Source organism: Canis lupus, chromosome 15, assembly GCF_003254725.2.
Source record: "Canis lupus dingo isolate Sandy chromosome 15, ASM325472v2, whole genome shotgun sequence".
Taxonomy (NCBI): Eukaryota; Metazoa; Chordata; class Mammalia; order Carnivora; family Canidae; genus Canis; species Canis lupus.
In genome coordinates, this window is record NC_064257.1 from 6,624,133 (window position 1) to 6,638,289 (window position 14,157).

General features: G+C 59.8%; 2 protein-coding genes across 6 annotated transcripts in view; one reads left to right on the forward strand and one right to left on the reverse strand.

Moving 5' to 3' along the window:
- Positions 1-268: 268 nt before the first annotated feature.
- NCDN (neurochondrin) lies at positions 269-9,504 on the reverse strand. 3 transcript variants are annotated; one of them, XM_025419959.3, is made up of 8 exons: positions 9,372-9,457; positions 8,987-9,054; positions 7,950-8,090; positions 5,893-6,861; positions 4,873-5,114; positions 4,067-4,291; positions 3,573-3,715; positions 269-1,774 (listed from the first exon to the last, which is right to left on the reverse strand). In XM_025419959.3, exons 2-8 carry the CDS (start codon positions 9,017-9,019, stop codon positions 1,338-1,340), a joined length of 2,190 nt encoding a protein of 729 aa, XP_025275744.1. In that variant the 5' UTR covers positions 9,020-9,054; positions 9,372-9,457; the 3' UTR covers positions 269-1,337. The 3 variants fall into 3 exon arrangements, with proteins under 3 accessions (XP_025275744.1, XP_025275746.1, XP_025275747.1); XM_025419961.3 differs by lacking the exon at positions 8,987-9,054 and having other exon boundaries at positions 9,372-9,504; XM_025419962.3 differs by lacking the exon at positions 8,987-9,054 and having other exon boundaries at positions 7,950-8,120; positions 9,372-9,486.
- Positions 9,505-9,843: 339 nt separating this feature from the next.
- KIAA0319L (KIAA0319 like) overlaps positions 9,844-14,157 on the forward strand; it is a 93,968-nt gene continuing 89,654 nt past the window's right edge. For 2 of the 3 annotated variants that reach the window (XM_025419958.3, XM_049094112.1), the window contains exons 1-2: positions 9,844-10,068; positions 13,101-13,270. In XM_025419958.3, the coding sequence (XP_025275743.3) occupies positions 13,129-13,270 (142 nt within the window). In that variant the 5' untranslated portion in view covers positions 9,844-10,068; positions 13,101-13,128. Of the gene's footprint in view, positions 10,069-11,279; positions 11,415-13,100; positions 13,271-14,157 lie in introns of those variants that run through there. The other variant, XM_049094111.1, reaches the window with a different exon arrangement.

Sequence of the window (14,157 nt, forward strand, 5' to 3'; positions counted from 1 at the left end):
TACGGGCTGGGCACTCAGCGGCCTGCTGGCTCTTGGCTCCGGCACTCACTAGCACATCATCACCTCGAGCCAACCGCCTCCCCGCGCTGAAGTGCCTTCACCTGCAAAATTGGGATAATGCCTGTGTCGCAGGATTCTTGGGCGGGCTAAAGGCCAGGACACCTGTGAAGTGTGCTTGGCCGGGTGTGTGTCCAGCAAATGGTGGATGTGAGCTGCGGGAGGCGGGAAGGAAGAGAGAAGGTGCAGGACAGACCACGCGTGGGCCACCTTGTCACCAATGAACATTTATTGTGTCTGCATGTGCACAGCTTTGAACGTGGCGATCACAGAACGCACTGGGGGAGGGAAGGGGAATGGAAGCAAGGGGTCAGAGGGGGAGGGTCCCCCGGGTTCCTAAGGAAGGTGGTTCCTGCTGGAGCCGCCAGTCGCGTCTCTCTGCAGAGAGGAAGCCTAAGCAGGGGTGGGAACTGAAGCCAGGCACCATGATGGTAATGGGGTGCAATCACTAGGGAAACATGCGGATTCTGGGGACAGGTCCCTCCTGTTCCTGGCTCCAGCCAAGCCAGATGGCACGAGGGGGACAGGGATTAGATGCTCAGGTGCCCAAGCAGGGATAAGGACAGGCAAAATAAATAACCCCCCAGCCCCCATCGTCACTCTGCTGCAACACGACACAGAAGCTTAGACACCAGGCCCTAAGGAATCCTGGGTCCCCTCAAGGAGGCTCAGGTGGAAGGAGGTGTCCCCACCCCCACACCAGGCCTGCCCACCCCAGAATTCCCTGGGAGGACGGGGCAGCCCAGACCTTGGGTCAGCAAATTTGATGGGAAGAACTGCCATGTCAGCGGTCTGAGCCTGCTCTCTACCCAAGGGGCCAGGGGCGAGAGCCAAGGGGCCAATTTGAAGGACGCGGACCTGGGAGGCCAGAGGGGACACCACAGCCTGGGGGAGCCCACACCCTGGCCGGCAGGGCACATGGGCCGAGGCAGCCAGCTCCTGCCAGCCCCGTCCCACCCTGGGGCCTCCCTCCTGCGGGGGGCCTGCCGTGGGGACCATGACACCCAGGGCCCCCTCCTGGGGGGGCTGCTCCAACCTGCCCCAGCCTGGCAGGGGCGGCCGCGTGGATTTCCAAGCCAGTCCCTGCCCCCGGGGGGCGGACGCAGTTCCTTACACTTGAGGGCTGGGCCCTGCGCCCTCGCCCTCGGGAAAGAAAGCCAGAAAGCTGGGGTGTTGGGGGGAGCTTGGGGAGGGGGTCCAGTCTGGGGGCTTCAGGGCAGATGCCTCCTCCCACCTTCCCTCGCCGCCCACCCCCGGGTCCGTCCCCAGCGGACACCCGCTCAGGGCTCCGACAGGCACTGCTCTAGGGCGGCCATGCGATAGTGGCTGGCCGTCTCCTCACCCGCCTGCAGCCTCATGGCCTCTCGGCACAGCCGGTTGGCCCGGGCCAGCTCCACCAGCACGCCCTGATAGGCTGCGACCATCTCGGGCTTGACGGAGTTGGGGCTGACGCTGGCGAGCAGCTGGAGCAGCTCCTGGGGCCAGCGGGAGCGTAGGGCGGCGGGCGCCAGCCAGGGCAGCAGCGGCACGCAGCCCGTGAAGGCCTGCATGCCCAGGAACCACAGCTCCTGCAGGTCGGCCCACACGCCCTCGTAGTCGGGGGACAGTGCCAGCACGGCCTGCTCCGAGCCGGGGGTGGCCCGTGCCACGTGGGACTGTGACAGGAAGAGGATGGCGGCCGCGAAGAAACCTCGGGAGGCCGGCGTGCCCTGAAGAGCTGGAAGGCAAGGGGGCGAGGGGCCGTGAGGTGGGCGGGCGGGCGCCTCCCCAGGCCCTCTCCTCCACCTCCTCCGCCCTCTCCAGGACTCTCCTCTCTGGCCCTTGGCCTGGGTGCAAGCCCTACCTCGCTTCACTGAGTGACCCTGGGGAATGCACTTTCCTGGCTCCCGTTTCCTTACTTGTTATAACGGAGCCAACAGTGCTAACCTTAGTGATCCATTGTGAGCATTAAATATAATAATCTCGGGACACTCCCCCTCTGGGTGCCCTTCCCACTGCCGGGGTAATGACAGGATTGTGACAGGAGAGCCACGGGCTGGAGAGCCATGGGCCGGAGAGCCATGGGCCCGGGGACCCACGGGCTGGAGAGCTATGGGGCTGGGGAGCCACGGGCCTGGGAAGCCATGGGCCTGGAGAGCCACGGGGCTGGGGAGCCATGGGCCTGGAGAGCCACGGGGCTGGGGAGCCATGGGCCTGGGGAGCCACGGGGCTGGGGAGCCATGGGCCTGGAGAGCCACGGGCCTGGGGACCCATGGGCTGGAGAGCCACAGGGTTGGGGACCCACGGGCCTGGGGACCCACGGGCTGGAGAGCCAGGGGGCTGGGGACCCACGGGCTGGAGAGCCACGGGCTGCGGACCCATGGGCTGGAGAGCGGGTTGGGGAGCCACGGGCCTGGGGACCCACGGGCCAGAGAGCTACGGGCCAGAGAGCCACGGGCTGGGGATCCATGGGCTGGAGAGCCATGGGCTGGGGAGCCACGGGCCGGGGAGCCATGGGCCGGAGAGCCACGGGCTGGGGATCCATGGGCTGGAGAGCGGGCTGGGGAGCCACGGGCCTGGGGAGCCACGGACCTGGAGAGCCACAGGCTGGAGAGCCACGGGCTGGGGAGCCACAGGCTGGGCACTGATTTGACTCTTAGGCCAGAAGAGGGTGCCAGAGGGGGCCCAGGGGGTGGTGATGGGGCTTCCCTCACCCCCATGCAGGGGCCCACCTCGCTCCCGCAGACCCTGTGTGGAAGGGGGTCAGGCCAACCAGTGGCATCTGTGGGGGAGCAGCCCTGGGGCTCCACTCAGGGGCAGAGGGGCCACAAGCTGGAGCATGGGGCTGACCCTGGCCCACTGCCTCACTCCCTTCCCGCTGCCAGGAGACTCTGCTGGGATCCCTGCGCGGGGAACAGAGAGGCAGCTGAGGGGACAGGCTCGTTACGCCCTGTTCCCAGGCATCTGCTCAGCTCCTCCAACCTGACAGATGGGGCACAGGGAACAGGCGGGGACAGAGGGACCCAAGCAGACACCCACGGCCGAAGTGGGAGACAGGGAGGGCTGGCAGGGGCTGGAGGGCCTGGCCCTCCCCCCGCACACAGTCGGGGTGAGGCAGGCTTGCGGAGAAGGTGCGTGCAGAGGAGCAGCAAAGTGCTGAAGCCTGTCACCAGGGAGGTGAGGTGCTGAGCAGAGAAAAACCTCAATGGGAGGAATAAGGTTTCTGACTCAAGGCCTGGGTGGGGGCGGCTCCACCTTGGGCTGCTGGGATTCCAGGTGCCTATGCCTGTGCCTCTGAGCAGGCCTGTACTTACACCCACCAGACCTTGCCTTAAAAGTCTTCAAGAAGGAAGAGAATGTCATCATTTGAGGAAGAAGGGTGGGGTAGAGTGGGGGACGGAGACACAGAGAGATTTCCTCTCCTTTGGAAAATTCTGTAAAAACATCCCCTGAAAACAGGGACTTCTGCCTGGAGGCCCACAGGTGCAGCCAGGTCTTTGGCCCCTACTCCTTAGGGCCGGGGCCCCAGGCCTTACCTGGAGAGGTGCTGAGGAGCCGGGCCATGAGCAGGCCCAGAGTGGCCACGTTGGCAGCCAGCAGGAGCCTGCCACTCTGCTGCACTAGTGCGGGCAGTGACGTCATCAGGGTGTTCATTAGAGACGTGAAGCAGGCATCTCGCCTGGGGAGACAGGGAGGGAAGGGGGACTGTTTGAGGGTTGTTCCTTACACCGAGGCCTGGGGGAACCTGGGGTCCTGGGCTCCCAGTTTCACCAGGCAGGATTAGAGACGAGGCAGCAGGGTTAGGAGCTAGCGGTGGGCCCTGGTGCCATCTGGGAGCGGAGCCTGGGTTACGGTGGGAGCTGCGGGGCTCCGGCCAGGCCCGGTCCTCGTGCGGGGCGCCTCTGCTCTGAGAGCCATCCATTCTAACACTAACGGGAACGCACGGGCGCAGGGAAGCAGCGTTGAGATGCAGATGTGAGACAGTCTGAGCAGCCCCCCTTGCTTCCTCCAACCTCCTCCCCGGCCTCACTTGATTAGCCCTGGTGCGGTGACCACAAGGTTGAGGAAGATGTGGCAGCAAGTCTGCAGGCCGATCTCCACGCTGTCGGGCAGCACTGAGGTATCATGGCCCGGGGATGTGAGTTCCCACTGCTGCAAGAAATACTTGCAGAGAAGTGAGGGGGCTCCCTCTTTGATCAGGATCTCCCGGGGCCCATCTTCGACAGTCAGGTGGCACCAGCCGGGCAGGAGGAGCCTGGGGGTGTGGAAGGAACACATGCGTAAGGGGTGCGGAGACAAAGGCACGAGGATTCCCTTTCTTGGGGGGCATCCCACCTGTGAGAAATGACAGCGGGGGTGAAGGACCCGGCCTCGTGGGCCCCACAGAGACAGCACACGCGGTGGTGCTTCAAGGGCCTGGGCTTGAACCTGGGCTCCGCCACGTGGCGTGCGCGTGGCCCACTTACTTTAACCCTGAGTCTTGGTTTGCTCATCCTGAAGGCGCGGATGAGCCTTAGGCCATAGATCTGCCGTGTGGACCAAATGGGATTTTTTTTTTTTTTTGTCAACGGTAGAGCAGAATGCCTAGTGTGTAGTAAATGCTCGGAAAGCACGAGTTCTCTCTCTACGGACAACTCGGAGGTGGGCAGGGGAGACTCGGCTGACCAGGAGTCCTGCGTGAACAAGCCCCACCCAAGAAACCAGAAATAATCCTAGAGGAAATCTCGTGCCCCAGTTGGGAAGCCTGGCACGGACAATCTAGGGGTGAGGCGGTGTCCCCTTGTTGCACTTTTCTTTAGGACAGTCTGGCTGGACAGACTCTAACTACCAACTCACCGGAGAGCATCCCCTGGCCAGGTGGGCCCTGGGGCGGTGGGGGAGATGGCCAGGGTGGCCACCTGCTGGGAGAGGTCATTCGCCTCCTCGGCCTCCTCGTAGAGGGTCTTGGCATAGCGCACAAGGAAGGGCAGCAGCTGGCAGACCTCCTTGCGCAGGGATGAGGTCTCCTCGGCCAGCCAGGCCCCCAGGATCCGCACCGAAGCAAACACAAAGGGCTCCTTCTGCTTCTCTGGCCCCACCTGTTGCCATGGGACCCCCGTGAGATGGAGCAGGACCAGACCCCCTCCCCGGCCGGGACAGCATGCCAGCCAGCCTAGGAACACCACACCTAGAGGGGAATTCCAGCCCCTGAGCCCTTCGAAGGCCGGCCCTGCACACCCAGCACCTGGCACACAGTGAGCACACACCCGACAGGCGCCTGGCACGGAGCAGGCCCTCGGGGCACGCCGCTGAGCTAAGGGGGCTTCAGACAACATGTCCCCACACTTGCTGCGACTCCACTCGCATCCCCGTCCCCCCTGAAGTAGCTCAAGGCTGGAAGGTCCCTCATGGGTCCCCTGGCGGCCCTGACCTGGAGGAGTTAGCGGGACCTCCCCGGAGGCCAGGAAGCTGCAGGCCTGGCCCTGCAGCCCTGGCCCTGCTCCGGTGCCGGGGTGCGTGTGTTGCATGTGCAGGTGCCGCACTCGGGGCGGGAGGCGGAGCCAAGCAGGCTGCTTCCATCTCGTGTGCGTGTGTACCGGGGGGAGGGCTGTGAGTGGGAGCCACCGTGTTGTGTGTGTGCGTGTGTGTGTACTGTGATGCGAGTGCACATATGGTGTGTGGTATGGTGCTTGTGTGGAGGCTCAGGGAGGGAGGGAGAGAGAGGCTCGGCCACACTACTCCCGGGAGCGCTGCAGGATCGGCCCGAGTGGGCATCTGGGCCTGTCCCTGTCACACCGCATCCCTCTGCCTGGCCCTCTGCCCACCCCACCTCCGGCCCCCACCCCCAGGCTCCCTGTGTGGCCACTATGCCCTCACCTGCTGCAGGTGGTGGATGACAGCCCCGATGGCCTCCTTCATGATGCTCACGAGCTGTACCTTCTGGGGCTCCTTGAGCAGCGACTGCTCGCAGCGGGTGCACTCCTGAATCCCCAGCTCCATGAGGGCATAGCAGGCGGTCACCACATCCTCTTTCACTTCGGTGCCCGTCTCCTCCAGGGCCAGCCGTACCTCCACACACGCCAGATTCACCAGCAGGGCCAGGAACTTGCTCCCGGAGCTGCCCGCTGGGATCCAGTCGGAGCCGCAGGCGTGCGCCAGGCGGGCTGCCAGCTTCAGCGCGGGGTTGCGCTGCCAGGAGCTCAGCTTGCTGCCCAGGATGCGTGCCAGCCCGGCCTGCAGATCCCGGAGGCATTCGGAGGGCACGGTTGTCGGGGGCAGAAAGAGGGGCAGCAGCTGGCACAGCTCAAACTTGCTGGCGTCCTCGGCTTTCTGGAAATCTTCACTGAGGCCCCGCAACACGGCCAGGAGGTCAGGCTCCGCCTCCTTCCAGCACTGGGTCTCAGCGGCAGCCAGCAGCCCCACGAGGAGCGCCAGGGCCTGGTCGAAGCCGTAGCCGTGCCCCAGGTATGCTTGACACAGGGCGGACACGGTGCCGCCAGCAATAAGGTGCCGGGGCCCCCGGGGGGTGCCTGCCACAGCTGTCAGGCACTGGTAGGTATCGTCGATCATGGAACGGCGAGCAGCGTCATCTGGGTCCCCCCGGGCAGTGAGGAAGGTGCTGAGGATGGGGATCTTGTTCAGGACCTGGGGGTGGCCGGCCAGTTCAGGGTCACTGCAGAAGCAGGCCAGGAGGGCCACACCCAGGGCTCGGAGAACGTGGTCGGGGCAGCCATCAGGGGCCTCCTTGGTGGTCAGGAGACGATTGGGGAAGGTGAAGCCTACAGCATCAAAGATCCGCCGCCGAGTTTTGGCATCGATGTCCCCTGCTTTGACTGCCTTGGTCACCTGGGGGGGGGGCGGGGATGTGCTATCAGCAGGACGAAAGGAAGACTGGCCCCTGCCCCCTGGGGAGCTGACCATCAGCAAGATGAGGTTATGGAAGGGGACTCGCTCTGGGGTCAGAAGGCCCCCCAGAGGTCATTTCATCCTGCTCCTTCCTCCCATGGGAGACGGACTGTTGTGACCTCCGGGATCCCTCAGCTGTGATTATTTCCACAGAGGGGAGGTCCAATCCCCAGCTCCTGCCATTCCATCACCTGGTCATTTGGGAAGTTCTTGCCGACGTCTAATCTGGATGCCGACACCCGATTTGGGCTTACAGCTCAGTTTAAAATCCCCCGGGGATTTAGGGTCTCTTCCTTAGCTGCTCCCCCCAAAGCAGCCTCCGATCCATTCCTGCCACCTTCTCAGGGGAAATGGCTCCTGTGTCTCGCCACTCTGCCTGTCAAAACATTTCCCCTTACATTTCACCTCAACACCTCCTCTGCTGCAGTGTGAGCCCTTGACTCTGGAGCCTTCTCCCTGTTGCCATGGCAAACAAGCAGCGACTGTACTCCCTCCTTCCTTCACCCCCCACACACCAACCCCCCCTTCCCAGCACTGCAGCTCCTGCTCTGCTGGCCCCAGCGCGGCTCCTGCAACAGGGCTGAGCCCCACACAGCTCCCTCACCCCCAGCCTAGCTACTGCCATCCCGGCTATCCCTTGGGACCCCTTCCCAGCTACTTCTAGTTCTGCTACTCTCTCCACCCCCAGAGCAATCATCCCCAGCCCTCAAGTACTCTGCACTAGTTACTACCTGCTGCTGTCACCCTATGAGTCAGCTCCCATCTGCTCCGGGACGCCCCAGAGAGCAGACCCAGGCAGCCTCCTCCGAGGCTCCTAGAGCCCCAAGCCTTATTCACTCCCATTCTCCCCTTTGCCCCCATACTCAGGGGGAGCAAAGAAGATGCCAAATGTAGGCATCTGGGGTCTTCTTGGGTGCTTCCAGGAATGCCAGCACAAGCTATGCATCCTTGGGGACTTTCTGACCCCATTCCTAGGGGGCCCAACCACCCAGCCCTTCCCACCTCCCAATCTTTGGTCAGTTCCTTACTAGCAGCAGGGCTGCAAACTGCTCGCTGTCATTCTTGGCCTCACGGAGGGCTCCCAGGTAGCGCTCCAGGGTGGGGTTTCGGCTCTCTGCCTGGTTCAGAGCTGGCTCGCAATCCGAGGCCATGATGCCCGCCTTGCCCAACTGTGAACACAAGAGGGACTGAGCATCCCTCTGCAGAGGAGGGGTGGGGGTGGGAGTGGAGGATGGAGGGAGGGATTAGCACAGAGGGAGGGATCAGAAGGGATGGGTTCCTCAAGACTGACCTCCCTTGTGGCAGCCCCTTAAAGGTACTGGACCCTCAAGTCCTTAGGGACGAAGAAGGGACCCTGGTCCAAGGTCACCTCCAGAAAGCGGGAAGGAAGGACCACACATCCCGCTGCTCAGCTGCACAGCAGTGGGAGGGAGCTGCTGGCCTCCCTGCTCTGCTGCCCCTGGGCACCAGAGGCCGGCTTTCATCTCCCTCCACCCAGGCACACCCGGAGGGAGTGGTGAGGACACACAGAGGAAGGAATGGAGACACACACGGGTGAAGTTCGATTATCCGGACTCAGGCTGACACGAGGGAAAAAGGGCATCCTAGGTTTCCCTTCCTCTCCCTTCTCTAAAACAGGCAGGAGGCAGGCTTCTGCAGGAGTGAGGGTGCAGGGGGCCGACCAGGGACGCCTCGCAGGCCCGCTTGGGGACCCCACCCCTCCAGCCAGGGCTCCGAGTCGCCCCCGCAGGCTCCTTGCCTCCTCTCCTTTCCCTCCCTCGGGCAGAAGCTGCAGCAGCAGCAGCAGCAACAGCAGCAACAACAGCAGCACCAGGGGCAGCAGCAGGAGCAGCAGCAGCAGCAGCAGCAGCAGAATTAACCCTTAGCGCTCCCTCTCCTCGCCCTCCCCGCCCCGCCCCCAGCCCGTGGATGCCGGCCGGGGCTGGAGAAGCAAGCGGGGGTCCCGGGTGGCTCCCAGGACGACGGAGCATCCACAAGCCGGATAATCGGAGCGGGGCGGCTGAGATGGGGAGATGAGAAGGGGAGGGTCCCTGGCGGTCACCACCTGTCCCGCCGCAGCCAGGTCACAACACGACATTGATGAGGTCACGACAGGGCGGCGATGAGATCACACTTCACGATGGCGCGGTGATGTCACGCAGAGATCACGGCAAAATCACGACATGGACAGCCCCCAGAGATGACAGGGAGGATTAAAAAAAATTAAAAATAATAATATATATATAGAGAGAGAGAGAGAAAGAGAGAGAGAGAAAGGTAGATGTTGAAAAGGGCCGTGACAAGATGGAGTCTCGACAGGGCACGATGATGTCGCGATATGGCGCGATGGAGTGGCGATAGGGTCCCCGAGCTGCGGCGGCATCGGTCGGCGCCGGTCGGCGAGGCCCCGGCCGGGGTGCAGGGGAGGGCCTGAGGGGGGCTGAGCTCACCAGGCTGCGGCCCCGAGCGCCCAAACCGCCTCCGAGCGCGCTGCTCCGGGAGCCTGGGGCCGCTGCTCACGCCGCTTTGCCCACTCCCGGCTCCAGGCGGCGGCGGCTCCACCCCCACCCCCGCTGCGCTCCCGACCAATCCGCGGCCGCCTCACTCGCGGCGCCGGCCAATCGCAGGCCTCGGCGCTGAGCCGTCGGGCGTGCCGCCGCCGCCGCCATCTTGCTTGTGGGTATTGCCCGAGCCTGGGGCGCGGGGCCGGCGCGGGGTCGGCGCGGGGCGGGCAGCGCGGCGAGGACTGCCCGTGGAGAGCGGGAGGCGACAGCCTGGGGGCCCAGGTTCCTTCGCTCGTGCGTAGTTGTGTCCCCCAGCGCGGCCCCTCCTCCCCCGCGGGCGCGCGGCTGGCGCTGACTTCCGGGCGGGGGGGTGGGGGCGGGGCGCGTGGAGAGTGTGTTTCCGGGTCGAGCCCGGGGAGGCGGGAGGAGGAGGCGGCGCTTCCGGCCGCGGTCGGCGTCCTGGGAGGCAGAGCGACGGGGAGCTGTCCGGGTGGGGAGCGCGCGCTGCCTTCTTCCTCCTCCTCCTCCTCCTCTCCCTCCTCCTCGGGGTGAGGGGAGCGCAGGCTGGGGCCCCGACCCCATGGACCGGGAGGAGGCGGAGGCCGCCGAGAGCCGGGGCCGCGCTGTGCGGCCCTGAGCCCCGGTAGGTGGCCGGGGGCGGCTGGCGGCCGGGCCGGGGACCCCTGAGCGCGGGGGGCGGGGGGCGGGGGCGGGCGGGACGGGCTGCTCCGGAGGGTGCGCTGGCCGGGTGCTCTGGGGGCCCGGAGGTGGCGCTCCCGGCGCGGCGCGGGGCAGCCCGCCGCTCCTGGCTCCTTGCAGGTGCGGAGCTCGGGTCCCGGCCGGAGGGCCCGGGGCCTGGTCGTGCAGCATCTTCATCCCTAGACACGGCCCGGGCTCGGGGAATGCTGCCCACCCCGCACCCCGACCTCTGCAGCCGCGCCCCGAGCTGCAGGCCCTTGCGTTCCGTCTCCCCTCCAGGATACAAAGTTGCTGCGGAATCAGGGGGGCGGGGCCGCGCACGCCCCGGGCTGCGGTGCTGCACCTGCGGGCTGCGGGCCTCGGGGGAGGAGGCCCCGCGGACGCCAGCACGAAGGGGGCGTGCGGGGTGTGCGGGGCCGGAGACCTCGGGCGACCTCGGGGGAGACCTCGGGCGACCTCGGGCAGGCGCTTGGTCCCGTCGCCTCCTGCTGCTGGCGCCCCAGTCCACCTCCCCGGTGCAGCCAGTGAGCAGCATGAGCTGAGTGTCTTTGCGCTTCGCCTCCGTGATGAACAGGCCGGGGAGCTAGGAGCAAATCGGAAAGACGACCTCCCAGAACAGTCTGTTCACTTTCCCAGCTATTTGGAAAACAGTGTCTGCAAATATAAGCAAAGTTATTCATGGCAGTCTGCTCTGTAACTTTCCCAACTATCTTGAGACTTTGTGTTTTTTTTTTTTTTTTTAAAGAGCTTTATGCTCGATTACTCATACCAGCTGAATAGGCTGTTTCAGACTTTGTCGTTGCTCAAACATATCTTATCGCTGTGTACATAAGTGGAGTTCCACGTATGTAGCTGACAGACTGAACTATGATACATCCCCCCTCTCCCCTCCATCAACTTGAAGCATTAAGTAAACATTACCCCCCTGCTCTGCCGGAACAGCTGTTGCAACCAGAGAGTGCTTTTATTTCGGGTGTGCTTGTAACGCCCTAAATGCCAGAACCATTGCAAGCTTTTCTAGATTTTTCCATTGTCAAGTATCGTGGGGGTGGGGAGGGGGTGTGTGTTCTCCCCCCCCCCCCCCCCCCGTGTTTCTATCCTTTGATTCTATAACAAACCATTTGGATCTTGTCGACTCTTGTTGTTCCAGCCTCCGGTCAGCAAGGCTTTGACGACCCTAGCAGTGATTTGTGCATTTAGGCAATTGTGGATTTATTTAAGAGGCGCGGCTGGTTGGGAGTTCACATGAAAAGAGCTCTCTCCGCCTCTCTCTGAAGCATGGCTCGGCTCGTAAGACCTTGCACTTCTAATCAGCTTGCTAATTCAGTGGTGTTTATTAACTCCCATCTTCAAAAACCTATTCATTTCTTTTATGCTTCTGTCGCCCACCTGTCAGGCTATTGATGACAGGTGTTGAGTCACTTTGAGTTTAAAATCCTTTTGTGGTAGGCAGAAATGTGTTGGGTAAGATCCGTACACACACACATGCACATGCACACTCACTGTTCCATCTTGGGAGGCTAGAGAAGTTGCTGGATATACTTTCTAACTTAGGCTCCATTTCATAATCCCTTGAGCATGTCCCTGGCGCACACATCTTTCAGCTTCCTGCTCCCTAACATACAACTTCAAAACTACTAGAAATCAGAATGGATGGAAATGAATGACAAAGAAGTCCTTCAACGCTTGAGGCTCGGTCAAAGCCTTTTCTTGGGTGGGCTGTACCTCAGTTTTGCAGCTATGTGTGTGTGCGCGTGTCTATTTCCTGGTATTAGTCAATATTGATATCCGGCCCATGTGATGCCAATCTCCCCGTATGTTGGCTTTGGTTGGGGGTTGGGGTCATTTGCCACATGTGGGTGACAGGTACGCAGGACAGAAGAATTTGAATAGCTTCTTCAGAACTCAACCAACTCTCATGATATTGCCAAGATTTATATAATAATTTGTACCATGTAGGGAAGTTGAATAAGACAGACGAAACAGGGCAGCCCAGGTGGCTCAGCAGTTTAGCGCCGCCTTTGGCCCAGGGCATGATCCTGAAGTCCTGGGATCGAGTCCCATGTCAAGGCTCCCTGCGTGGAGCCTGCTTCTCCCTCTGCCTCTGTCTGCCTCCTTCTGCCCTCTGGCTGTGTCTCTGCCCCTCTCTCTCTCTCTCTCTCTCTCTCTCTCTCTCTCTGTGTCTCATGAATAAATACGTTAAAAAAAAAAAAAGAGAGAGAGAGATGAAACAGATGAGAATAATTTTTTCCCTGGAAGGGACCTAATTATCCACCTCCTAGATTCTGGAGTAGCCAGCACAATGTCGAGCATGTGATAAGGGCCGTGCAAATATTTGTTGAGCGTACCTATGAATTCAAGTCAGGAGTTGCAAATGATTCTAGGGATCAGGTAGGTGATAGAATTGTAACTAGGATAGATTTTTAAGATCATAGCAGTGGGGCGGCAGTAAACTGGAGAGTGCGTGTGTTCCCTAAAGACAGTCATGAAAATATTTATTTTTATTTTTTAATTTTTTTTGCCTTGAAAATATTTTTAAAGCACAGCTAGATAAAACTCCTGGGTCACCCATACGTCTGATAGTCCACACTCTTCACAGGTAAAAAAAGGTGTGTTTGGTCAAAGTCACAAAGCTGTTAGGAGCAGCCTTGGGGCTGAAACTCAGACCTTATCTTCAGGCTGGTGCTCCTAACATGCATCCACACAGGTGTCTTACTGTTACCTTAGAAAATAATACGATGTAAAATGTTTCAGTTTCACGATGGATTTATTTCATATCCCTTACTCTGTTTTTATCCTGATAATTATAGGCTTCGTCAAGGCTCAGGTTTAAAATTTACGGGCAGGTATGAGCAGTGAGAGACAAACTTGAAATTTCTCTTCCCCCTAATCTGTCACATTCTCCAGCTCTCTGCATTTCGAGGAATCAATTGTTAATTACTTGGCATATCATTTCTTCTCTTTCTGTCTTTGTAGTGAACTGGTTCCGCCTTTCTGGAAGGCCATGGAGAAGAGGCTGGGAGTCAAGCCAAGCCCTGCTTCCTGGATTTTATTGGGATTTTGTTGGCAGATATCCGTGAAATGGTTGAGAAGCCTGTACCTATTTTATACTTGCTTCTGCTTCAGCGCTCTATGGTTGTCAACAGGTACCGTTTTCTTTATAGATTTAAGACATAAAGGACACTCTGAGTCTTTCAGTTCATAGTAAAGACTAGTAGGAGGCAGAAAAGTAACCTGCTACTTGCCAGAAAGGGTCATCCTTTTGGTGGAATCTTAGTTTGTTGTGTTTATTTGTTTTGGAAACACAATTAAAATAAAGGGGAATCGGCATGATCATGTTAAGATTTGGTGAAGATGTAATGAAAAGAAAGACATTTGAAAGTTGGAAAGACCTGGGTCCTGGCCCTAGATTTTTCTACACAACAACTATGAAACCTTGAGCAAGTTACCTATTGTCTGTAAAGAAGGCTAAGACTTACCTTGTAGCTCCATATGAGAAACACTGTAATTAAAGCATGTAATACAGCGCTGTGAACATGGATGCTTAGTAAATGATACTTCTTTTCCTTTCCTTTTTTTTTCCCCTTTCCTTTCCTAAAGGAACCTTCACTTATAGGAAGAATGTGTTCCTTGCTTTTTCTATAGAAAGAGGTTATGCTGATAGATTTCATAAAGTATGCTTTCCTCCTAGAGGTTATTACTTCACCAGGCTAGAACCTCTTGCCAGGAAAGAGTGTGAAGAAGGTTGAATTTCCAAGAATCTTATTTGTTCCCGTCATTTTTTTTTCTTGCAGTTCTTTGGTTGACATTGTTCTTTTTGGAATATGGAATGTGAGAGAACTGCAGTTTCAGAAAGACTTCTCAGTGTGCTGCCAGTTTGGGCAGTGACAAAAGCCTTGTGTCGTAGAGTCCACTGCCTGTGACAACTCATCAGCTTTTTGCTCCTATAATTCCAAAGATTTCTGCTGCTTTCCTAAAGGGATCAATGGTCATGATCTAGAGAATCAAGTAATTACTGTATTTAGCAATTGCA